The 27,124-nt window shown below is 42.2% G+C and overlaps 1 protein-coding gene across 3 annotated transcripts in view; it reads left to right on the top strand.

Moving 5' to 3' along the window:
* The window catches only part of MTUS1 (microtubule associated scaffold protein 1), a 187,032-nt gene that overhangs the window by 58,372 nt on the left and 101,536 nt on the right, over positions 1-27,124 (top strand). For all 3 annotated transcript variants that reach the window (XM_027530154.1, XM_027530156.1, XM_027530155.1), the window contains exons 2-3: positions 4,555-6,796; positions 12,356-12,563. In XM_027530154.1, the coding sequence (XP_027385955.1) occupies positions 4,703-6,796; positions 12,356-12,563 (2,302 nt within the window). In that variant the 5' untranslated portion in view covers positions 4,555-4,702. The remainder of the gene's footprint in view (positions 1-4,554; positions 6,797-12,355; positions 12,564-27,124) is intronic.

Raw genomic sequence — 27,124 nt, forward strand, 5'->3', positions numbered from 1 at the left:
GCTCCCTGTGCTCTGCAGCAGCTTCCCACCAGCTGTCTGTTTCACACATGGTAGTGGGTATATGTCAGTGCTTCTCTTAAGGCAGGAAGGGAGTGAAACTGGCCATAATACAAGGCTAACCTTTTTTTTTTTTTTTTTTACAAAATTCCTGAGGGAAGGCTGGTCAACTTTATCCTGCCCAGGGCTCTATCTCCGTAGTGATGATGTCTTGAAGCTATTTTTTTCTTCAGTGAATGTTGAGGTTAATCTTCCAACTAACCCTGAAGCTGATAAGCTTACTGCAGAATTCGTGTGGTATTCACATCTCTGTACCTCTAATTCTTTACTCTTATCTGCTCTTATCTATTCTTATCTAAAAGTAGGAAAAATGAAGTGAAGTAAAGTCGCTCAGTGACTCTTTGTGACCCCATGGACTGTAGCCTACCAGGCTCCTCTGTCCATGGAGTGGGTTGCCATTTTCTTATCCAGGGGATCTTCCCATCCCAGGGATTGAACCCAGGTCTCCTGCATTATAGGCAGGTGCTTTTACCATCTGAGCCACCAGGGAAGTCTAAAGTAGGAAAGACTTCAGTAAATTGATTTCTTACCAAAATTTTCCTAAAGTATTTCTTCTGAATCCATTTCTTTGTGGCTTCTTTTTTAGGGAGGTGGGGTGGGTTGTTTTTTTTTCCCTCACTGCATGCCTTCCGGGATCTTAGCTCCTCGACCAGGAAGTGAACCCAGAGCCATAACAGTCCTAACCACTGTACGGCCAGGGAACTCCCTGTGGTATTTATTTATTTATTTTTTTTTGATAGCTTTGTTCACTGAGTTGGAGTTGTTTTTTTTTTTGTATCTGTGAATTCAAAAAATCATAAACCCAAGTGTGCTGAACAGTCATGTGAGAATTGATGGGTTCTTTATTTTCCTATTAGTCTTTGCAATCTACTGACTTATAAATCTAAAAAATTTAATCTTACTTTTAGTGGAATTTCACAACTGTTAGAAATATTTTTGTATTCCAGTAACACGGGAAAATTTTTGGGAGACAATGCTGAGCAAGATGCACAAGCTTTAAAAGAAAACTCAGGTTACATATGCATATTAATATGTATGTTATTAATAATCTGCCTTTTTTTTTTAATGATTTGACAGACTATATCAAGAGCCTTAAAAAGTCACATCCTTTGACTCAGTGATGCTGTTTTTTTCAGGAAGTTTTTCCAAAGGAAGCAATAACAGGTAGTCAAAGATGGCAAAAATATTTCAGTTCAGTTCAGTCGCTCAGTTGTGTCTGGCTCTTTGCAACCCCATGGACCGCAGCACCCCCAGCCTCCCTGTCCATCACCAACTCCCGATGTTTACTCAAATTCACGTCCATTGAGTCGTGATGCCATCCAAACTCATGTCCATTGAGATGGTGATGCCTTCCAACCATCTCATCCTCTGTCATCCGCTTCTCCTCCTGCCTTCAATCTTTCCTAGCATCAGGGTCTTTTCTAATGAGTCAGTTCTTCCCATCAGGTAGCCAAAGTATTGGAGTTTCAGCTTCAGCATTAGTCCTTCCAATGAATATTCAGGACTGATTTCCTTTAGGATTGACTGGTTGGATCTCCTTGCAGTCCAAGGGACCCTCGAGAGTCTTCTCCAACACCACAGTTCAAAACATCAATTCTTTGGCTCTCGGCTTTCTTTATGGTTCAACTCTCACATCCATACATGATACTGGAAAAACCATAGCTTTGATTAGATGGATCTTTGTTGGCAAAGTAATATCTCTGCTTTTTAATAAGCTATCTAGGTTGGTCATAGCTTTCCTTCCAAGGAGCAAGGGTCTTTTAATTTCATGGCTGCAGTCATCATCTGCAGTGATTTTGGAGCCCCCCCAAAATAAAGTCTGTCACTGTTTCCACTGTTTCCCATCAATTCATGGCAAACAGATGGGGAAACAGTGACAAACAGTGGAAACAGCAAAAATATTTAGTCCAGTGTTATTTATAAGTAAATAATATTTAATAATAAAACTAGAAACAACCTAAGCAGAGAATGACGTGTAACTCATGTTGTCAATTAGGGCTTCGCTGGTGGCTCAGTGGTAGAGAATCCGCCTGCCAATGCAGGAGATGTAGGTTCAGTCCCTGGATCTGGAAGATCCCCTGGAGAAAGAAGTGGCTACCCAAGCCAGAATTCTCGCCTAGGAAATCCCATGGAAAGAGAAGCCTGGTGGGGCTACAGTCCATGGGGTCGGACACGACTTAGTGACTAAACAACAAAGTGGTGTAAATTATCCTCTGTACATTTTTTTTTGAAATAATTTGAGATGTTTTGACATACAAACCATTTTCTTTATTCTTTTGCGATTTTTAAATCATATTTTATATACTTTGGAGGAGGGAGCTCAGGAAGTGAAAGCTCCATCAGTTGACTTTAGTGAATCTGTTTATACAGACAAATAACTTCTATGATTTGTGTTCAATTCTTCTGTTTCTAGCACTCCCAACTGCTTATACCAGGGTTTCTTAAATGAGTATTGGCCTTCATGGAAGCATAAAGGTGTAGCATATTTAGTGCTTTGTGAAATCACCGCCTCCCCCCCTCCACACACAAAGCTAAAATATGAATACACGGACTTCCCTTTTCATTTAGCTTGAACCTGTTTTATACTTGAGAATTAAAAATGTTAATTTGTGTTTCATAAAATCTTTTATTAAGGTGCTGCCCCCAAATTTATTATTTCAGTAATTTATTTTCTAACTAAGGAATTACAGTGGGGAAAAAAAGATATTTACATTTTCTATTAGTATAGAAAATTTTATTTTCTATAGAATTCTATTTCTATTTCTGTTAGTATATGAGTTATATAGCACTTATTTTGAGATCAGAGTCTCTTGGTTGCATGTGTTGGTATGCATGCACATGAGTGCTATTGAGATAAACACTGAGGCCTTTCTTCGTGCCCCCAGTAAAGGCTGGTTTCAGCATTCATGGCAGGAAACACAGAGCCCTGTTAGTGGAGATACTGATCGTTTCAGTTCTTCCCTTGTTCCTATTGTCCTGGTTGTATTTAGGTCACTGAAGTATGTTTGAATACAGAGGAAAGATTGAAAGTTAGAAAAATGAGATCTACTCTTAATTTACAATTTTCTAGGTTACAGAATGTCATTGTTTTCCCTGATGGATATTTTATTTCTTCAGAACAGCACCATGATACCCAATTGACAGTACCTACCAAGATGAGCAAGTCAGTTCAAACAAATGTCTATCTGTGTGACTTATTTGCAGTCTTAGCTTAAATATTTGGGCCTTTCTTAAGCACTTCAGTTTAACCAAAAGCATAATAAGGTTTTAGTTATTTACAAAATCCTTGAATTTGAAAGCTTTCATGGGTTGTTTTTAACGGTTTTTTTTTTTTTTAAGTGTACAATTGAATTGTTTTAGGGTATGTACAGCCCTTTGCGGCCATCACCACAGTCTTAACGTTTGTAGTTCATTACTTTGAAAAAGAAACACGCTCCAGTTAGCAGCCACTCCTCATTCTTTTCCCTCTTGCCCCTTCTTAGCCCTAGAGAACCACCCATCTGCTTTCTATAGATTTGCCTATTCTGGACATGTCATGGAAATAGTGTCACATCATATGTAGTCTTTTGTTACTGGCTTCTTATACTTTGTAATTTTTGCTTATACTCTTCTTTTATTTATAATATTTGAAGTCTTAACGTTGATTCCATGTTGTAGCACGTACCAATCAATACTCCTTTCTCTTGCTGAAAAATATTTCATTGCATGGATATATAACATTTTGTTATCTGTTTACCAGTTAGTAGACCTGTGGCTTGCTTTCACTTTTGGGCTATTGTGAATAATGTTTCTATTACAAATCATGTACTATTGTGTATAAATTTTTGGACACAAGTTTTTCTTTTTCGTAGATATGTCAGAGTAGATTTGCTGTGTCACACAGTAACTCAGTTTAACATTTTTTGGTACTTCCAATAGAATACCACTTTAACTATGAAGAATCAATGGCTTTTGTTTTCAATTTTGAAGTGCAGTATGTTTGAGATTCACACTGAAAGCAGGGAAAAGAGAAATGCTGGTGCCCTGAGTCTTCATCGATATTCAGCCTTTTTTTGCTGTGCCTGCCTAGTCTATCTGGTAATCACCCTCCAAGGAGACAGTAGGGGGCCCTTCCGAAAGTGAAAAGGGCATTCTTTATAATTATGTTGGGACAATAAGCATAAATTGGGACCATCCTAGGCAAATTAGAACCAGTGGTCAACTCTGTCAACCAAAAAGAAAGAAAAGCTATTGTCAGATTTGGGCGTCCTTCTCTACTGCAGTGAGTTAGGGAGGGGACAGTTTTAACAGCATCTTGCCTCTGTCTTCCGTTTTGCCCATTTCCTCAAATGAAAAAGTGTGTTTGAAAAGAGGTTGAGTCTGTAGCTAATATCTTAATTACCTATGTCCTTAGTTGCAGGTTTTAAATGTAAAAATAAGGCAATTGAAATTAATCAAATAATGACTTGTTGATTTTTCTAATGTTCACTTGAATGTGAAACTTTTTGTTTTTTCCAGGAAACAACAAACCATTTCAACTGCAAAGCATCTTAGACTGAGAAACTTTCAACTGTGCTGAAAAACCGAAGACAAATTTTCCTTCCCTCTCATTTGAAAGGAGTTAAAAAAGAAATAAAACGGCGGAGGTTTAAAGTTAATACTCAGGATGAATGATGATAATTCAGATGGCAAGACAGAAGATGAACTGCAGTCCTTATTTATCTGTGATAAAAATGGAAACACATATGGATGCAAACAAAAATCACCACCTACCCAAAACGCTTCAACCAATAATGTGAGTTGGCATTGTGCCAACCCAGATGGCATGGTGGTTGATTATGAAACTGGCTCTGATGTGGACATTGGCGAAAATATTTCTTTAAACCCTCAGTGTGTTGAAGTACACGATCACCAAAAGTCCTCAAGTAACTTCATCAGTAAGGAGGCACTGGAGGCGCACACGGATTCCACGTGTCCATCTTTTGCACATGTTGTAAATACAGTGGAACCCAAACATTTGCATAGCAGTTGTCATTCCCTAGGATCGTTGAACCAGAGTGTTGAGACATCTCTAACTTTTGTATGGAAAACTAACAGTGATGATTTGAACTGTACAGACAATCCTACTGCCTTGCTGCTCAACCAGACTTTTGACATAAAAGTGGATAACGTTAACGGTACATTCGTAACACATGATACCACTGGAAAAAGTCAGTCTTTGCCTACCACTGCAAGCCTGCAGCCAAACAACACAAGAAGCATAAATACATCTTTATCCTGTTCCATTCTTCCATCTTCCCATTCTGATAAGATACATGTGAGAGAAACAAGTTGTGATCGAGAGAGCTTTGAAAATTCTCAAGCTGCGGCATCACAGGCCCAGGACACAACTTACACAGTATTTTCTGACATGGTGATGCAAATTGATGTTGTTGTTCCAGATACTGAAAATCAGTGTCACTGTTCTTCAGGAAAGGTTGCCAGTGAGTACCCAGATGGAGCACAGCAAAGACGAGGCACAGAAAAGGAGATACAAGCTCTAACACAAGTTTCTGATGGCATGGATGTTCCCAGTGGGTCTGTATTACAAGAGTTCTTTTGTCCATCTAAAGATGAACCAAATAGGGAGACACATTCACAGAGCTCATATGGGCAAAAGGAAATGGGCCAAAATGTAAGAGAAACAGTGTCCAATTGTCTTATAGATGATGAATGCCCTTTACTGGTGCCAGCTGTTAATAAAAGCAAAACCCAAGTGCTGGGCCCAAAACACCAAGTCACTGGGACTAAAGACACACCAACTGCCCCCAATGAAAAGCATTTGGGAACCCAAAATCTTACCATAGAACTGATACCGAATAGCCCGCCAGGACAAAAGGAAGCGTCAGTACTTGAGCTGACTTGGAATGCAGATGATATGGTCATCAGTACAGATAACAGAATTTGCATGTCCACGCCAGTCCTTGAACCTATAAATACAACCTTTTCTGTCTCACCTGTTGAAGGCGTGGAGAAATGTAGCAAAGTGCCGACGAGTAATCGAGAGCTCCGATGTTTACCAAATTTGAAGGCGGCACCAATGATTGTGTCAAAACTTAACCTAGGAAAATCAACCACCAAAGCAAATAGCCCCCTAGGCAGCAAAGTTAGAAAAACCAAAATTATAAGTTACCCAAGACCAAACTTCAAGAACGTTAAAGCAAAAGTTATATCCAGACCCATGTTGCAGCCCAAGGACCCTGCTCTATCAAAAGCTGCACCCAGACCTCAGTTAACTGGTGCCTCATCTCCCTCATCAGTGTCTTCCTCAAGACAGTCAACAGGTTTAAGCAAAACAGCAACATATGACTTGAATGCAGACCCCAAAGCAGAAATTCCAATTAACAAGACGCATAAGCAGCAATTTAATAAACTCATTACGAGCCAGGCTGTGCATGTTACAACTCATTCTAAAAATGCTTCACACAAGAAGCATCCAAGAACAACATCTGCCATGAAATCAAATCAGGAAGATGTTGACAAAGCAAGTTCTTCCAATCCAGCATGTGAGACTGGGTCCGTGGCTGCAGTTTTTCAGATCAAAGATGAGCTCCCTGTGAAAATGGAAAGCACAGAAGGCTTGGAAGTGCCCTCTACTTCCCACATCGATAGGATTAGCCCTGAAAAGAAGGGTGAAGAAGGAAATGGGACACCAGTGGCAAAACAGGAGCTAAAAAAGGAAATCCTGAGCGAGACCTCTGACTTTGGTTCTCTGTTTTTGGTAAGTGAAATTTCTTCCTGCTTCAGAAGTGGTGGTGGAAACAGCGGGATGGATTAGCAATTGGTTCCCCTTTAATAGTGAATAAAATTGCTGAACTCTGTGTGCAGATTTGCTTTCAGGTATTGCAGTATTATTCATTAATTTTTAGTACATTTTAGGGTGTTCATTGGTTATATGCATATTTTAAAAAAATCTCAATTTCGGTATTTTATTTTGAGCATCAATATTCCTTTTAATAGTAAGCTGAAAGGACAAGTTACTTTAATGTTTTCGTGTAATTAGTTGTTTGAAGTTAGATATCTGGTTGGATTTTATATTTATTAAAAAAAAAAAACATTTTTTATGAACTTTGAACTGTATCAGACCACAGTTGAACAATGTCTCAGCAGTGCTGGTAAACAGAGTTAATATGAAAATAGCTCCTGGGCTGCTCTGAGGAAGCACTCTGGGCAGTGGAGCCCCCTCTGGTGAACAGGAGGATTCGGGATGCTGCCTCTGATCAGCTAATGTGACTTCGGCCAAGTAGTATTTTGAGACACAGGGATGAAAGGATTGGGCTAGTAGCTGTCTGAGATCTCTTGCTGTCCTAACACATTGGTCCCTGATACTAAAGGAAAACCCACTGTATTTCGTATGGTGAAAAGGCAATATGTTTTTACAGCACTTGGCAGATACTTGGGTGTTCGATTTAAACAGGAATCCATATGCAGTTCAAAGATTATTTTTCATTAAGCATGTGTATTTATTTTAAACTTTTAATTTTATATTTGAGTATAGGTGGTTAACAATATTGTGATAGTTTCAGGTGGACAGCAAAGGGACTCAGCCGTAGACATTAAACATGTATGTAATTTTTGCCCAGAGCATGAAGAAACTGGCTTTCGGAGTTGTAGAAGCATTTCAGAGGCTAGTCTTGGACTCTGTGTGTGTGTCCTTGGTCCTGTTTTTGGCAGTGGGCACTGGCATGCGTTTTCAGCCCATGTAGGGCTTTTCTTGGGCTTCTGTCTTGTGGGTCAAGAGTGGACGTGGGTGCCGGGTGCCAGGTGCCAGGGAAGGAAGGCAGCTGTGAGTCATCTGTGTGAAGGACTCCCGTCTGAAGGAATGATACATGTATGGCTTGAAGTGTTGAAAGGCTGTTGTAAGTGTTTTCAGGGCTTCCCTACTGGCTCAGATGGGAATCCGCATGCCAACACAGGAGACCACGGGTTTGATCCCTGGGTTGGGAAGATGCCCTGGAGGAGGGCATAGCAACCCACTCCAGCATTCTTGCCTGGAGAATCCCATGGACAGAGAAGCTTGGTGTGCTGCAGTCCATGGGGTCACAAAGAACCGGACATGACTAAGCAACTAACAATTTCACTTTTCATGGTACATCAGGAATTCTTAGGTTCTGCTAGAGATAGTCTTGAGCTAGGTCAGCTTAGAGATGCTTTAGCTTTTATAATAAATCTTTTAGAAAGAATGGTACACCACAGTGATCCCTGAACTACTGAGATTGTCCATTATTTCAAAACCCAGGTGTTTATTTTTTTAACTTCTTTTGAAGTCAAACTTAGGAAACTCATTGTATCCAATTTTTAATTTGATACTTTGCTAAATTAAATAATACACTGTTGTAATGCTAAGAAACAGTCTTAGTTTGCTATTTCTAGATACATATACATGAAAACAATAGAATTATTCCTCCTTGATTTATGGGAGACTTTTTAATTGTGCATTGATCACCAACTGCCTCCCAAATCCTAGCATAAAGTTTCTTTAAATAACATTTGCTTTGACTATAAATTGGTGGTGTAATTTTGAAATGAAAAGCTTTTCTGATCCGTGCATCATGTAAGTCAGCATTTTGTTTCCCACAGGCAGAAGGAAATCCTATTTTTCAGCGTGATGATGTCGTATAGAAATAAGGTGATAGAATCATCTGGATCCCAGTGTATCTTGGAGAAGAAGCACTTTTCATCTTAGAAATTTTGCAGTAGAATTTCCATATTTTTAGCACTGACATGTTTACTTACTGACAAATACTACAAACTCATTTTCCCCCCCATGGTAATGTTTTATGCGCAGTTCTCTCCAATATCCCTATTCACTGCTTACACATTTCTGTGTGTCACAGGGCAGGAGCTGGCCAAACGGCCACTGGCCACAGGCTTTGTACTTACTATAGAGAGCTGAATGAATCAGCCTTTGCCTCATGTTGTAGGCAGACCCCTGTGTTTCTTGGTCACTTCGGCAGTACCTAAAGATTCTGGATCTGCCCTGGGTCCATGCTGAGACAGTGCTGGAGGGATATGCGTTTTCTCTGTGCTCTGTTGGTCCTGAGCAGAATTAGTCCTTGAGTTTACGGAATCCTTAGGTTGCCTACAGCTTCACAGCTGTTTGAGTTGAGTGAGTGTCATTCTCTCAGTCATGTCTGACTCTGTGACCCCAAGGACTGTAGCCCACCAGGCTCCTCTGTCCATGGGATTCTCCAGGCAAGAATACTGGAGTGGATTGTCATTCCCTTCTCCAGGAGATCTTCCCGACCCAGGGATCGGTCCCTGGACTCTTGCATTGCAGACGTGTTCTTTACTATCTCAGCCACAAGGGAGGCTGCTGCTGCTGCCACTGCTAAGTTGCTTCAGTCGTGTCCGACTCTGTGCGACCGCAGAGATGGCAGCCCACCAGGCTCCCCCGTCCCTGGGATTCTCCAGGCAAGAACACTGGAGTGGGTTGCCATTTCCTTCTCCATAGCAAGGGAAGCTAGTCAGGGCTTATCTGAAACTTCATAAAAGTTCTATGTCAGAAGGAACTTGATTTTAATTTGATGCATTTGAGTGTAGCTATGCATTACAGAGCTTTTGTATTGGTGATAGTGTGTTTGATGAAAGGAATGGGGAATTATCTAAAAGCAAGGAAACACGTATTTCTTCAGTGACTGTGCGAAACCCTCTGCTCTAGGCTCTTACGTATATTATGCCATTTAATTTTCCAGAATGTTCAGGTGCTTTATACATTATCATTTACTCTTTCCAGTAACAACAGGCAAGTTCTTGCTACAGTTTAAGGATTCATAGAGGTCACTTAAAACACAGAGACAGCCGGTAAGTTGTAAAAGCTGAGATTCAAACTCAGGTCTCCTGATCTGAATCCTAGCCCTTTCTGCTCCACACACTGGGCTTTCAGAATTTCAAGGAATGTTGACTCTAAAAGGCAGAGCAAATCTGATTTGTTAAAGATTTACTTTGTAAGTTGGTTAGAAGTTTGGGTTACTTTTTAAATGTTGTTCTCTGGGGAGATTACCTTAGCCAGTTTCACAATGGTGGGAGAAGATTTTTTATCCTTTGCTTGCTTTTCTTGGCCAATTTTACATTGCTTTCCAGTGTTCTCTTAGAGTATTGCCCTATGTAAGTTAGTTTTTAATTCACGTAGTGGATGTCATCAGCATGGACTTTATATCATTCTGTGGGAAATTATCTACTTCTGACTTACTAAGCAAGGGTCCTGCTGGGGGAAAGGCAGCGCAGAGGTTCATAGCACCGATTTTGGAGATTGACATGGTTTCACATGGTAGCTCCATCCATTCATTGGCAAAGAGGCATCAGGCAAGTTTCAGCCTCTGTGAGGCTCAATTTTTCTTTATGTAATGGAAGAATATAAATCATGGCTTACAGTGTTGAAATTTGTTCTTGGAGTAAACCTCAGGCTCTCACTTCCTGTGTGTACATTTATTGGGTGCCCACTGTGTGCTTTGGGGGGCTTCCCAAGTGGCTCAGTGGTAAAAGAATCTGCCTGCCAGTGCAGAAGACATGGTTTCATACCTGGGTTGGGAAGATCCCTGGGAGAAGGGAATGGCAACCCACTGCAGTATTCTTGCTGGGAAAATCCCATGGGCAGAGGAGCCTGATGGGCTACAGTCCATGGAGTCGCAAAGGGCTGGACACAACTGAGCAGCCAACACACACCGTGTGCTGTATATGGTGGTGATTGTTGGGATATAGAGATGGAAAGACCCAGCCCCTGGCCAAGCCTAGAGTCTAGTGCAGCGGGCATTAGAATGTAAAGAAAGATGGGCTGTCAGGCTGTCAGTTGGGGGTGTGTATGGCTGCTGTGCTGGTGGCGGTGATGGGGAGAGAGATCCAGGAAGGAAGGCTTCTGGGGGGAGAGCGCATGGATCACCAGCTGAAGCTTAAAGATCGAGGATGAGTTGGAAGGGTATTCTGGGTGGAAGGAATAACATGTGCCAAGATGAAGGCGCATTGTCACGCAGGGGTCACAGGGTAGTGAGGATATCTGGAGCTGGGAGTGCAGAACCACAGGCAGTAAGGAACCAGTGAAGGGGAGGGCAGGACCGCCACACCCCAGAGGCCTTTTATAGAAGAGCTGACTTTATCTAGGAGACTGAGGGAAGCCTCCTGGCCCAGTTTGGACTGTCAGCATTTATGACATTTAACATTAAAACTAAGACATTTCCAGAATATATATTCATTTGAAATAAAGTTAAATCCATTGTGTTTTAATGTAACATTTTAAAAACTAACCGCATTTTCCAAAACAAAAATACTTAATGAGGAGACTGGCACTGTTCCACATTTTTGTAAATTTAATGTCTGACTTAATTGAAGATGGTTGGGTTATGCCTCTGTCTGCTGTGTTCTGTGTATGTGGTTGGAACGGTGATACAGAAACATACAGAAGTTAAGAAAGGAGACTTGTAGAGATAGCTTTCACTGTGTAGGTCGGGTGTCTGGGCACGTGGTGGTGAATATGAGAAAAGCTAAGTTTTGAGATGGGTGGATAAAATTCACCTGATTTTTAGAAACTGCTTCATGTCCTTCGGCTGTGAAATGGAGTATGGTGAAAGCATCCCTGAAGGGTTGTTAGGATCATGAATTGATACGTACATTTTGAACTTACTTTTCATTTTAAAAGGGCTGTATGTTGGTTAGTAAAAACAACAATAATATGATTATTGTCAACATTATTGGGTCAAGGCACCTGAAGTATGCTAAGTGAGGCAGATGAAGAAAGAAATGAAGTATGTGGGGAACTCGGGAGAGAGTGCCGACTCGGACGTGAGGGCTTGGTGGTGGTTGAAAGAGTGGACAAGGTCATCTGGGGAGAGTATATGGTGAGAAAGTTTCCAGGGCCAAGTTTAGAACACTTGCGATGACCAGCATTTAAAGGCAGAGAAGAACAGAACCCAGAGAAGGAATAGCCAGACGGATAGAAGAGGATCCAGGAAAGAGCTCTGTGGGAGAAACCAATGGAAGATGGCATCATGGGGGCTGGAGACCGTGGAGAGGAAATCTAGGAAAAGGACTGAAAGCTATGAATTTAACTTGTGACACCAGTCACCTTGGGCACAGTTTCCCTGATGGGACCCAAGGCAGATCATGGTGAATCAAAGAGTAAACTATCAAGAGCGGAAATGTCTTCATAGTAAAAATGAAAAATATCCATCGGGCGTATCTGTTTAGACAGAGATTGTTTCTTTCCCATACCTACCACCATCGGGAAGTGGTGGTGTGGGAGTGGGAGGTGTGACCTGGCCTGACGTCTTCCCTCTTTTCCCCACAGGATTCCGCTTCCAAACCTGCAGGCATCTCAGGTGGGAAACCAGCTACAAAACCAGCTACGCCCAGCCCCTCCATTCTGAGGAAAACACCTGGTCCGAAAGCCAGAGTGGGGCCTTCTGTTTCCTGTTTGAGGCGGAATAGCGACAGCAGAAATCTCACCTGCGATCGGGCCGTGTCTCCTCAGAGGATCAGGCGTGTGTCCAGTTCTGGTAAGAGTCAAATAATTCAGCTGTGCTTTAGAGCAGCTCATAAATGATTCAGATTTAAATTGGTCCCATCAGGAACCTGTCTCAGAGAGATGGGTTTTGGTTCTAGAACTCTGGTGCATTGTGTCACTAAAGCGTTTCGTCTTTTGTGGTCCAGCATCTTGCACAGGAAAGGTGGAAAAAGAAGTCCAAGACGCAGCTCTGATCCTTGAGCAGCGCTGGAGGCTGGTTGGAACGGAGAGAGATGTGTATAAGCTGACATAAAAGCTCTCCAGAAGCAGGCGTGTCTCCATATACAAGCAGGCCCTGGTCATACAGGAATCGTTTCACTTTACAAACAGTGAAGTGCTTAATAATACTTGTGTGATACACTCCTTTCATCATGTGCCCTCATCAAAAAATGAAGAGACTAGTGTTTTTCTTGAATTTTACTGAAAGGTGTTTTATAAAATCTTCTAGGAGGAATGTCCCTGGTGGTCCAGGGGCTAAGACTCCACACTCCCAATGCAGGGGACCGGGGTTTGATCCCTGGTCAGGGAACTAGGTCCCACACGCCACAACTGAGACCCGACGCAGTCAGATAAATATGTTAAAAATCTTCGGGGATATGAAGGTGACTACAGAGTTACATTTTTCTAATACAAAGGTTGTTTATATTGGTTTGCATATTAGAAGTAGTGAAGGCAGATTTATAAAATTTGAGAGCTTCCAGAGCAGCTCTTAAATGTCTTCCTAAGTTTGGCTGAGGTTAGGATTTCTCTGTGTTACAAAATCAGAACAGGAAGTGGGGAAGGCAGCCCCTTTCAAAGAGACGAAGACAAAAAGCCTGCTGGCCATTCCAGTTGACTGAGAGCACTCTGCAGGGGTCACCCCTCATTTTAGCAGGTATAGCACTGAGCAAATGAAAGGCATGTCAGATAGATTTAGAAGTGAGTTCCCTTATAAAAATAGTGGCTGCTGTTGAATGGTCTAAGGGAGAAGGTGCCCCAAAGTTTCTGTGTCCTCAGATGTGAGAACATTCTGCAGAAACTTAACGAAACCAGTGAAATCCCCAGGGTTCTCTTTACCTGTCTACACCTTAGGATTTTGAGGTTTTATTTTCCAATCCTATTATGAAGCTGTCGAGCTTCCTATTATGAAGCTGTTACGTGAGAAGCTTATATAACACGCAGACAGGTTGTAAGGGTGATTTATTTAGGTCCAGGCCCCAATAAATCAGGGCTTGTGCATCCAAATCTTGAGGGTTGTCGTGAGGAGCAAACCCAGGAGGAGGAAGGGGACTTTGCATGCATTTCCATTTCTACCCCGAGAGGAACTCTGGGAGAACAACAGTAAGAGGCGCTCAAGACGTTGGGAGAAGCAATAAATCTTATTCGGGATGTTGCCACAGTCTGGAGAGTGGGGCAGAAGTGAGATCGAAGCTTTGGTCCTCACTGCTGCTGCCGTCCAAGGCTCACGGATTTGCAGATGGGAAGCCCCTTTCCTGTTCAGGCATCAGGGGCCCCGGTGGCCTGGCGTCCAGGAAGGCCATAGCCGCTGGCAGCCTGGCCTGTTGCGAGGAGTGCTGCCTTATGGCAGGGCCGTGGCCCCAGGGAGCTGCCTGAGCTAGTCATGTGCCTTCCCCCAGCTTCTGTGAAGTGACAGGGTTTGAGACAGTCAGGCTTTTGCAGTCCTCATCTTTCTAGGGACAGTGTGGAGCTCACCTAATTTTCTGAGTAGTGGCTGCTCGTAGTGTAATTCTAGCACGTGGTGCTCAAATCCCAGAAAACCTGAAACACACACATTTCTACAAATTAGGCCAGTACCCAGAATATATTGTAAAAGATGAGATTCTTTTATATAGGTGATCCCACCAAGGAGTGACATATTTTTGAAGTCCCTTTACTGTATGCTACAGAATGCCATGCCTTAAAGAGAGAAAAGTAGGTCTGCCTAGTCTTCATGAAAAGACAGGACATTTCTTGAGCTTTTATTAACCTGTGTACATAAGCTTAATAACTAAGTTATGCATTCAGAGTTTTCAATCCAAGTTAAAAACTCAATTAGGCAAAAACGGAATCTCTCACTTGGTAATTTTCCATATATAAACGCAAAAAAATGACTGTAGCCAGAAATTTTGTGGGTTTGCATTTGAGTTGAACAGTTGGAAGATTAACTTGGTGATGCTATGTTTAAAATGTGTTTATCTTTTAATAAAATTAATAGCAACCATAACTTGTTTGCACGCTGACAGTAAATTGAGAGGTGTTTGTCGTGGAAAATGGGAAACTTAATCATCACAGAGTTAGAACAGAAAATCAAGCAGCCAAAACAACGTGTCTTTGGATCTTTGAGAGCATGTTGCCATTTGCCGTACAATGAAGTGTTTGTGTCTTTGAAAATTGAAACCAAATGGACATTCTCTGTGCTCATACAAAGTTGCTCTCCTGAAAGGTAACCAGCAGGAATGTTCCAGCCCACTTGGGGTTTTCAATAAATCCTTTCAGAGAACCAAGTAGAAAACCAGACCTGGAGCTGTGAAATAGCCATTTTCTTGAAGCTATAAAATGAGTATGAGGAAGACTTGGGATTAAACCCAATGGAACTTTTCCATTTCACTTGTCAAAACTTGGGAATTGTAATGTACAGCATGAGAACTGTAGTTAACTCTGCTATATATTAATATATAGGAAAGTTGCTAAGAGAATAAATCCTGAGAGTAAGTCTCCTAACAAGGAAAAAAGTTTTTTAATTGTATCTATATGAGATGATGGGTGTTGTGGTAATCACAATACATGTAAGTCAGACTATTACGCTGCACACCTTAAACTTATACGGTGATGTATGTCAATCACATCTCATTAAAACTAGAAATAAAAAAGTAACTTAAATCTGGAAATTCATATGAAACCAGATTAGTGATTATAACAAACCATATGCAAGTCATCTTTGCTTCTTTGGAGTATGTATGTGTTTTAACCCCTCAAATAAGATGACATAAGCAAGGAAAAATATTTCTAATAATAATCATAATGCCAATAGTAGCAGCTCACACTTGTTAACATGCTTACCAGGTTCCAGGCTTTGTCTTTATCATCTCACCTATAAATTCCTTTACTCCTCACAATAGGTCTATGAGGCTTGTCTGCATTTTACAGAAGAGGAAACCATCACACTGAGGTTGAATCATTTTCCAGGTTGTGCAGCTAGAACGTCACAGAGGTTACAGATTCTGACCAGTAACAGGGCTCAGAGTCCATGCTCTTCACCTTCATGTTATCATGTTTCTTCATGAAAGAAACACTTTCAAATTAACCATGAGTTTTGGAAAAGTTCTTAGGCTCAGCTGAATACATTAGAAACTGTGGTATGTCTGTTGTCTTCACAATCTGTATCAATTTCCTGTGATGTAAATGGTTTTATGTGGGCATTGCAGATTAATGCTGTTGAATAAAACAACTGCTTAGGAAATACCTCGAGATCGAGTGCCTTCAGAAACTGCCTGCTACCCTCTTTCAGAGGTAATACCAGTTCTTGCCAGGTTTTAGATTATAATTGTGTGTGTTCCTTCATAGCCACTTGTAATTGCCCTGCCAGGGGCCAGCCTGAGGTAGGCAGGATTACAGAAATAAAGCAGAGTATGCCCCTGCCGTGGAGCACCTTTTAACTAACTACCTGGCAAGGGTGAGAGTGTGTTCCTACAGCAACCGCAGAGCAGCTCAAAGGGATATGTAAGCAGTGTGCAGAGGGCCCTTAGGTGCTTTAGGATTTGGAGGAAAAGAAGGATGTTCAGGGACCCGTCTGATCATACCAGAGTCTGAAGCAAGGCCTCATGAAGGAAATGGTTCTCTTTCTCCAGAAGAAAACTAAAGACCATTTCAAAAGGGTAAACCTTTGTGTTCATTCATCTAATGTGGGTTAGTAAAATAAATTCCTCTCAGACCAGGAGTACATCCCAAACCTGTAATGACTTGCCTACCCTTCGAGGTTTCCCTTCTTTCCCACTCAGGTGTTTTTGTAAACTGGCTTCTTGTTGATTTAGTGCTAGAGTGTTTTTTAAAATTGTCTCAGCTTACTTCTGTACCGTTTCGGCCTTTTCAAGGCAAGAGTTTGAGAAGAGATAGCAATCAGAATTATGAGAAATGTAGTCACGCTTGCAGAAGTACTGAAAGCCAGAAAAGATCATCTAATAACCAGTCTAAAAGCAAACTTGAATATGTTGCTTATAGAGATGTTGTTTATTTGTATGTAATTAAACCACTTACTCACTCACATTTTAAAGAATGTATCTCAAGGTTTTTCTCCATAAAAAAATAATAATAGTAGTTGTTCTCCATAAAAAATAATAATAATAGTAGTAAGGTGTTTTGAGTGCTAACTGTTCTAAGCTTTCTAAATGTATAATTTAGATTATAATTTCTAAATGTGTAATTTAATTTTCACAACTCATGATGTATACATACCATGATTATTCCCATCCTGCAAATAAGGATTTTGAGATTTGGAAAGTTTAAGCAGTCTGCCCAAATTGACATGGCTAATAATTGGTGGAGACAGGAAACAGGCCTGGGAGTCCCCAGCTCTGTGCCCCTGCCCCTTGGGCACGCGCAGTCATTCAATAAGCCTCTGAGTGCCTGGGAACTCCTCTAAGCACCGGGCATGAACAGGTACATGGAACAGGCAAATTTTTGCCTTTGTGGAGCTTAAATTCTAGTCAGAAAACCAAGTAGTGGTTAAAATATTGTGTGTGTAAAATGATAATGGCTAAGGAGGGAAATAGGGCAGGCTAGGAAGTTAGGTCTTTAAATAAGGTGACATATTTGAGCAGACACCTGGGGGAGGAGAGGGAAATATCTGGTTATCAGGTGGAGGGAACACAAGTGAGAAGATCAAGGCAGTGGGGGTAGGGTCTGAGAACCAGGCAGCTGTCCTAGGGGTGTGTGTGTGTGTGTGTGTGTGTGTGTGTGTGTGTGTGTGAGTGAGTGTGAGTATGAGGGACTGGGGATGAGGCCAACCAAGGAGGGCCTTGCAGACACCTCAGAGACAGTGTCTTCTCTCTTCTTCTTTATTCACATCATCGCTGTGAATTCTTGATCATTTCACACCATTCTCACTTGGCAAGTAATTCTGGGGATGATTGCTTCAGGCAGTGACTCACACACCGTGCAGTCTGTCTTATTTGTCCATTCAAGAAATGTTTGGCATGCCTGCTCTGTGCTGGGTGGTCTGCTAGATTCGGAGAATATAAACATGACTTATGCACCCTATTAATGAACTCCCTAGTTGGAGGGTGAGGTGGGAAGGGGTTACGGAAAATCATTTGAACACCACCTCTTCCTTCTTCACACCCCAGCTGAACTGTCCTGTTTTCTGTGATAACCTGCATTTATTGTGCTGGGCTATAGTAATTTTCTTCCATCTCCATGCCACCCATAAGGATACAGTCCAGGTCTTAGTTATTTTTATCCTTTCCAGTCCTCAGCACAGTGTACCTATTGCACAACAGGTGTTCAAATGTTATCTGGCTTGACTTGCCTGGAAACTTGTATGAGGTACCGTGTGTCCACAGTAAAGGGAACACCACTAACTTAGCCAGAGGGAAGACTGGAGAAGGGTGGTGACATTGAGCTGGCCTTGGAATGTGCCCCTGGGGGGTTTCCAGGCCTGGGAGGTTGCTGGCATTCCCAGGGGTGCAAATGTAGCCTCATGAGGAGCCTGGGGTGTTTGGGGAACATAAAAGGTGGGGTCAGCCATGCTTTGAGCAGGCCATGTGTTGGGGTAAGTGATGAGTGAGCCCCAAGAAAGGTCAAGGCAGATCAGTCCTAATAGTTTAGGCACAGACTTGTAAGAGTCACCCTGGTGTTTGGGAGTAGAGAGCAGAGTGAAAATAATAAAAATGTTTTTGCAGAAAGAGGGTCTGGTAAGCCCCACTGGCAGTGAATGATCCAAGTGTCTGCCCAACTTTCTTGTCTGAGTGGCCTTGTGATGGGAGACTTCCCTGGCGGTCCGGGGGTTGAGATTCCATGCTTCCATTGCAGGGCTGCAGGTTCGATCCCTGGCTGGGATCTAAGGTGCTTTGTGATACGGCCAGAAAAAAAGAGAGAGAAAATAATGGGTTAGTTTGGGGGCATGTTGAACTTGAAGAGGTTAAAGACTGAGAAAGCACCTCGAAGGGTGTGTGTGTGTGTGTGTGTGTGTGTGTGTGTGTGTGTGTGTGTGTGTATGTATGTGTTAAGACATTAAAAATGTAAGGATGGTGAAGAAGCTGTAGGGAAAGAGCTGGTACAGAGATGAAGGACAGGGTGAGTGACAGCCGGGCAGGGGAGCACCCATGTTTCCAGGGCACAGGCACGTTAGTCTCTGAAACAGAGACGGAGGTGCAGAGTGTGCATATACAGACCCACTTAGAGAGTAAAAGGTCGAGGGGTTAAGAGTGAAGATTCAGAGCCCCAGCTGTGGAGAATGGGTGGCTTTGTCTTTCAGATTTTCTGGCTCACTTTTGTGAGTTTAGGTGATTTCTTTCAGGGGAGCTTGTGCAGATTTTGTTGATTGATTTGTTTTTGTCGGCTTAGAAGGGGTAGCAGATTGAAGAGGGTGTTCCGTTCTGAGTCTCTGTGACCTCAGTGTTCAAAGTATAGCTCTGCTTGTGGACCTTGGTTTTCAGTGAGCCAGGAGGCTCCCTACTGTGGCCTCGGCTCTTATTAGGAATTCTCTTGTGAGTAACGGTGAGATCACTCACAACCAGGGCAGTACATTTGCTGATGAACACGTGAAGACCCTCGTTCATCTTTGTGGTACCTGGAAAGCCACGCAACATTTCTAAGCCTTTGACTTACTACACCCTTGGCTATGGGGCGTGTGTTCTCAGGCCCGTGACTCAGGAAGCTATTTTGGTTTAATCTCCACCTGAAGCAGCAGGCATCTTGTGAACTTACTTGCAGGAACAGGTACTGACAGTATCACCATAAGCACTATGCTCCTATGTAATTGGAGTCATCGTGAGAACCTTGTTTGTGGGATGTTCTTTTTTCTCTGTCAAACTACTGCTCTCTTAAGACTTGCTGTTTTTGTTGTGACTCACCTGTACTTCCTTGACTTTATCCTTTGAGTTTACTCTTAGTTGAGTCAGTTGTGTCCAATTCTTTGTGACCCCATGGACTGCCGTACGCCAGGCTTCCCTGTCCATCACCAACTCCTGGAGCTTGCTTAAACTCATGTCCATAGAACTGGTGATGCCATCCAACCATCTCATCCTCTGTCATCCCCTTCTCCTCCTGCCTTCAATCTTCCCCAGCATCAGGGTCTTTTCAAATGAGTCAGTTCTTCCCATCAGGTGGCCAAAGTATTGGAGCTTCAGCATCAGCATCAGTCCTTCCAATGAATATGCAGGACTGATTTCATTTAGGATGGACTGGTTGGATCTCCTTGCAGTCCAAGGGACTCTCAAGAGTCTTCTCCAACACTACAGTTCAAAAACATCCATTCTTCAGTGCTCAGCTTTCATTATAATCCAATTCTCACATCCATACGTGACTACTGGAAAAACCATAGCTTTGACTAGACAGTCCTTTGTAGGCAAAGTAATGTCTCTACTTTTTAATATGCTAAGTTTGTCATAGCTTTTCTTACAAGGAGCAAACATCTTTTAATTTCATGGCTGCAGTCACCATCTGCAGTGATTTTGGAGCCCCCCAAAATAAAGTCTGTCCCTGTTTCCATTGTTTCCCCATCTATTTGCCATGAAGTGATGGGACTGGATGCCATGATCTTATTTTTTTGAATGCTGAGTTTTAAGCCAACTTTTTCACTCTCCTTTTTCACTTTCATCAAGAGGTTTTTTAGCTTTTCTTCGCTTTCTGCCATAAGGGTGGTGTTTTCTGCATATATTAGGTTATTGATATTTCTTCTGGCAGTCTTGATTCCAGCTTGTGCTTCATCCAGTCTGGCATTTCACATGATATACTCTGCATATAAGTTAAATAATTGGGGTGACAATATACAGCCTTGACATACTCCTTTCCCGATTTGGAACCAGTCTGTTGTTCCATGTCCAGTTCTAACTGTTGCTTCCTGACCTGCACACAGATTTCTCAGGTGGGAGATCAGGTAGTCTGATATTCCCATCTGTTTAAGAATTTTCTACAGTTTGTTGCGATTCACATAGTCAAAGACTTTGGCGTAGTCAATAAACCAAAAGTAGATGTTTTTCTGGAACTCTTCTTGGTTTTTCGATGATCCAGTGGATGTTGGCAATTTGATCTCTGGTTCCGCTGCCTTTTCTAAATCCAGCTTGACCTTGTGATATTTCTCAGTTCAGGTACTGTTGAAGCCTAGCTTGGAGAATTTTGAGCATTACTTTGCTAGCATGTGAGATGAATACAACTGTGCGGTAGTTTGAACATTCTTTGGCATTGCCTTTCTTTGGGATTGGAATGAAAACTGATCTTTTCCAGTCCTGTGGCCACTGCTGAGTTTTCCAAATTTGCTGCTATAGTGAGTGCAGCACTTACACAGTATCATCTTTCAGGCTTTGAAATAGCTTAACTGGAATTCCATCACCTCCACTAGCTTTGTTCATAGTGATGCTTCCTAAGGCCCACTTGACCTTGCTCTCCAGGATGTCTGGCTCTAGGTGAGTGATCACACCATCGTGGTTATCTGGGTCATGAAGATCTTTTTTGTATAGTTCTCCTGTGTATTCTTGCCACCTCTTCTTAATATCTTCTGCTTCTGTTAGGTCCATACTGTTTCTGTCCTTTATTGTGCCCATCTTTGCATGAAATATTCCCTTGGTATCTCTAATTTTCTTGAAGAGATCTCCAGTCTTTCCCATTCTGTTGTTTTCCTCTGTTTTTTTGCATTGATCACTGAGGAAGGCTTTGTTATCTCTTCTTGCTAGTCTTTGGAACTCTGCATTCAGATGGGTATATCCTTCCTCATCTTCTTTGCCTTTCACTTCTCCTCTTTTCTCATCTATTTGTAAGGCCTCCTCAGACAACCATTTTGTCTTTTTGCATTCTTTTTCTTTGGGATGGTTTTGATCACAGCCTCCTGTACAATGTCATGAACCTCCGTCCATAGTTCTTCAGGCACTCTGTCTATCAGATCTAATCCCTTGAATCTATTTGGCACTTCCACTGTATAATCGTGAAGGATTCGATTTAGGTCATACCTGAATGGTATATCTTTGAACTTAAGGAAATAGTCGTGATTGTACAGAGGACAGTTTCTTTTACCCTACTGGCATAATATTGCCTTAGCTAATTCAAGAATGTGGAATACTGAAGTCATATTTTACAATATATAGATGTAGAATGCTTCTGAAATTCTGGATTTTTGTAGGCATTTGTGGCTTAGATGGTAAAGAATCTGCCTGCAATACAGGAGACCCAGGTTCAATCCCTGGGTTGGGAAGATCCCCTGGAGAAGGAAATGGCTACCCACTCGCATATGCTTGCCTGGAGAATTCCATGGACAGAGGAGCCTAGCAGGCTACAGTCCCTGGGGTCACAAAGAGTCAGGCAGACTGAATGACTCACACTTGCACTTCACTTGTTCCCTTGGCAGAGAGTTTGAAAGTGTGCACTGTGCAACTCTTACTCCAGGGCCTGAAGAGTCATGGAATGGGTAAGATGTGATTCTTGGCCCATTCTTAGAAGGCGGCAATGGCAATTCATCCCTCATCACATCTATCCTTAGAGTACTATTTAAAAAAAAAAAAAAAGAGCTCTAGGGATTTAGAAGGGTATAACTTTACAAATATCAAAGTTTGTTGAATTTCTTTCTTGCAGTAATAATATAGATAATTCTCTAATATAATGGAGGTATACTTTTACCTACATAAGAGTCTTGGGTTAGTGTTGATGCTCTCTGCTTTTTAATTTCTGCCCCTGAAATCCCAGAATTAAAAATAAGAAGGAAGCATATGAATTCAAATGTTTTTTAATACTTGGCTGGTATACTAGTTGCTGTTGCTGCGTCGCTTCAGTCGTGTCTGACTCTGTGCGACCCCATAGACGGAAGCCCACTAGGCTCCCCCGTCCCTGGGATTCTCCAGGCAAGAACACTGGAGTGGGTTGCCATTTCCTTCTCCATGGTATACTAGGAAGTATCAATAAATGGGAAGCTAGGGTTCAGAGTATAGAATGTAAAGGTCGTGGGCAGTCAGTACAGAATGTGTGGACCAATTGAGGAGGGCAGGTAAGTAATTAGAGTGCAGTGCATTGGTGTTTAGTGAAAGTCGCTCAGTCTGACTTTTTTCAATCCCATGGACTATACAGTTCATGGAATTCTCCAAGCCAGAATACTGGAGTGGGTAGCCTTTCCCTTCTCCCCCTTCTCCAGGGGATCTTCCCAACCCAGGGATTGAACCCAGGTCTCCCGAATTGCAGGCGGATTCTTTACCAGCTGAGCCACAGGGGAAGCCCAAGAATACTGGAGTGGGTAGCCTATCCCTTCTCCAGGGGATCTTCCTGATCCAGGAATCTAACCTGGGGCTCCTGCATTGCAGGCAAATTCTTAACCAACTAAGCTATCAGGGAAGCATTGGTGTTTAAGCAGTCAGCAAAGATAAGGGGTTTGGACAGAGCCCAGGTCTGTCAAGGTCAAGAAAGGAGCATGGCAGGCATTGTCCCAAGCAAGGTAAACCTTACTCTGCCCCACTGTATCATGAATTTAACCCGGTATTAATGCTTTGAATATCACATCAGATTTCCAATGCCCTCTTCCCAGCAGACTATTTAAAAAGTACATAGCCCTTTAGAAGTGGGAAGGAAGGAGCAAGTGGCAGAGTGGGGAACATCTTAATCTAATCAATGCCAGTGTTACTTCATAATTTATAGATATTCACTAGTTTTTCTTTTTGCATATTCTCATGCCCATATGCTTACACATTTTGATGGGGAAAAACAATTTCTGAGAAAGTGTAAGTATTGGTTACTCAGTTGTGTTCGACTCTTTGTGACCCTGTGGACTGTAGTCCACGAGTCTCCTCTGTCCATGGAACTCTCCAGGCAAGAATACTGGAGTGGGTTGCCATTCCCTTCTCCAGGGGATCTTCCCGACACAGGAATTGAAGCCGGGTCTCTTGCATGGTAGGCAGACTCTTTAATGTCTGAACCACCAAGAAAAGAGGGTAATAAACCCCAAACATAACAGTCAGTAGGCACTTACTTGATTGAAATTCTGTTTCATTTTAAAAGGTGTGGTGCCTATTTTGGTAGACTTTTGAAGTTTTTATATATTTATTTTATATATTTATTTATATTTATATATTTATTTATTTTATATATTCTTTTTAAGAAATGACTTAAAATGACTCTGTTGTAGCCTAAATGTGTTGTGATTTGTTTCTCAGACTTTTTTGAACATCACATTGTTTCCAGTGTTTTTCAGTAGGTTAAACAACTCTATACTGAAGGCCTTTGTATATTAGTACTTAAGCTGATCAGATAAATTACTTAGATACATTCCTTTAAGTGGAATCAGAGGGTGTGGGCATCTGTAAGACTTTGGATACACGTTACAAGTTGCCCTTTAGAAACAACATGCAAGTCTGTGCTCCTGCTCTGACTCTGTAAGCATTTATCCCAGCACCCTAGCCAATACATGTTTTAAATTTTTCTTTAATTGAAGTATAGTTGCTATTCAATATTATGTAAGTTACAGGTGTATAATGATTCATAATTCTTAAAGGTTATACTCCATTTATAGTTATTATAAAATATTGGCTATATTCCCCTCACTGACAATCTTGCCAGATATTCACTCTTTAGGAAAGTAAAATGTGTTATTTTAATTGGCATATGCTTGGCGCTCAAATATTTGTCGATGACTGTAGATACAAGGGGCAAAGTGCTCAGAAATTGAAGTGAATACAAGGTCAAAATGTGTCCTCTGTGAAGTTACATTCTGGTAGGAGAGACAGGGCCTTCATAAGTGAAATATAAAGGATGTTTGACAACCTCCAGTACTAAAGAGAGAACAAATACTAAGGTGGAATAAGGGGAATGTGAAATGTTGGGGTTTGTGGGGGGTGGGAGAGAGAGGGACAGAGAGCGTGGGTCAGGGGATGGAGTGGTGGCTTTTGTGTGACGGCCTGTGGACCCAGTGCGTGAACATCTGGAAGAAAACTGTACCAGTGAGAGGAAACAGCAAGTGGGAAGGCCCTGAAGCAGTGTCTAACAGCTCCAGGAGTAGCAAGGAATGAGATAAGTGAGCCAGGAGATGAGGTTTGACAGGTAGTAGAGAGCCAGATCACATACAGTCTTGAAAATCATAAGGACTTTGGCTTTTAACCTAAGTGACTTTGATTTTTTAAAATTTTATATTGCAGTATAGCTGATTAACAATGTTGTGATAGTTTCAGGTGGACAGCAAGGAGAATCAGCCATACATACACATGTATCCATTCTCCCCCAGACTCTCCTCCTATCCAGGCTGCCACATCACACAGAGCAGAGTCCCTTGTGCTATACAGTAGGTCCTTGCTGTTTATCCATTTTAAATACCATAGTGTGTACATGTCAGTCTCAGAGTCCCTAACTGTTTTGCCCATCCTCCCGAAGTGACTTTAATTGTAACAGAATCACTGTGACAGCTGTGGAGAGGATGCACTGAATGGGGTGAGCGCCGCATCAGAAAGCTCAGTGAGGTTTCGATGTAATCATGGCAGGAGGCTGTGGCTTACACAGGGCTATGAGGGGTTGGATAGGGTTTTAGAGGGATCCAGATTCTAGATATATGTGTTGAAAATAAAGCCAGTGGGGTTTACTGGTGGGATGAGGGGCAAGAGCAAAAGAGAGGAGTCAGAGATGCTCTAGTATTCCGGTATGAGCAGCGGCGGGATGCTGAGATGGGGAAGCAGGAAGGAGACACAGATGCTGGGAGGTGGGTATCGGGATCTCAGTTGTACAAACACCATGTTGAGATGAATATTAGATACGTAAGTGAAGGTGCAGCGTAGAAAGGCGGACCAATGTCTAGAGTGTGAAGGAGGAGTCTGGTCGAGGGAGATTAGTTTGAGATTCACCAACAGGTAGATGGTGTTTAAAGCCACTGAACTGGATCAGAGCACAAGAACGGGTCAAGGGTCCTTTAGGGAACTCCGTGGAGTGCGTGCGAAGTGCCTCTGGGGTCCTCCTGGCTTTAAAGGGCTGGAGAGAGGAGAAGGAGTCACAATAAGGAGCAGGAAGGGACTGCAGAAAGGTAGGAGGAAGGAACATGTGGTAGTTAAGACAAAAACTGTTTTAGACCGAAACTCCAGTACTTTGGCCACCTCATGCAAAGAGTTAACTCATTGGAAAAGACTCTGATGCTGGGAGGGATTGGGGGCAGGAGGAGAAGGGGACGACAGAGGATGAGATGGCTGGATGGCATCACTGACTCGATGGACGTGAGTCTGAGTGAACTCCGGGAGTTGGTGATGGACAGGGAGGCCTGGCATGCTGCGATTCATGGGGTCGCAAAGAGTCAGACACGACTGAGCGACTGATCTGATCTGATCTGATTGTGTGTTTATTTAACAGGAAGCCAGAGGCAGGCAGTTCCTGGGTTGGTGATTGAGTATTGTCACCTCTTCTGTCCTTCCCCTCGTGCTGCCTCCGCATGTTGCTCTTGTCAGGGACTTTTCAGTTAAGTATGGTCGCTAAGGGTTCCAAGGTCCTGCTGCTGCTGGGCAGAGGCTGGGAGCGGTGGGCTGAGCGGACCGGCCTTTCTCCTGACATGCCTGCCTACCTTTATCAGGAAGGAAAGGTGCTACTGAGCACCTTGCCCCCTGGCACTCTTACCTTTAAGTCTTATTGGCACATACCGGATCACATGGTTACCCATAACTTGAAGAATGGTTAGGAACGCAAGTATTTGGCTTATTTGAAGCTTTCTATAAGATGAGCAATAGAAATGGAGATTAGGAGTGCCAGTTGGGGAAACAGAGATGTTACACGCGATAAGGTTAAATTGAAGAAAAAAAAAAAGAGTTCTATTTTAATTTATTCTTGTTTAGACCTTTTGCTATATTGTACTGTTTTGGGGCATATGATGCTTTGTTACTGACTTGATATTATCTGTCGTCCTTTGGCTTGTGTTTCATTGTATGACTTTATTTTGCATACAACAATTTAGAAATTTTTCCGTTTTTTTATAGTCACATCTTGTAATTTTTCGTGTTTTTATGATTCACAACTGAAAGACATATAATTATTATGGTTAATTGGTATGGTTTTAGTTTCCTTTTTAATCCAATTTTATAAATATTTATGGTGTATGATGAGAACTAGTAGCTGCTATTTATATGCCACTTAACTATCTGCCAGTTGCTATTCTAAGCCCTTAAAATATAAACTCATCTAAATGTCCCAAGCACCTGTGAAATGAGTCCACTATAATCACCCACATTCTTTTATGCATGAGGACATGGCATAGAGGAACTGGGTTTAAACCTAGGCAGGGAAAGATTGAGGGCAAAAGGAGAAGGGAGCAGCAGAAGATGAGGTGTTTACATAGCATCACCGACTCGATGGACATGAATTGGAGCAGACTCCGGGAGATAATGGGGGACAAAGGAGCCTGGCATGCCACAGTCCATG

Source organism: Bos indicus x Bos taurus, chromosome 27 (assembly GCF_003369695.1).
Source record: "Bos indicus x Bos taurus breed Angus x Brahman F1 hybrid chromosome 27, Bos_hybrid_MaternalHap_v2.0, whole genome shotgun sequence".
NCBI lineage: Eukaryota > Metazoa > Chordata > Mammalia > Artiodactyla > Bovidae > Bos > Bos indicus x Bos taurus.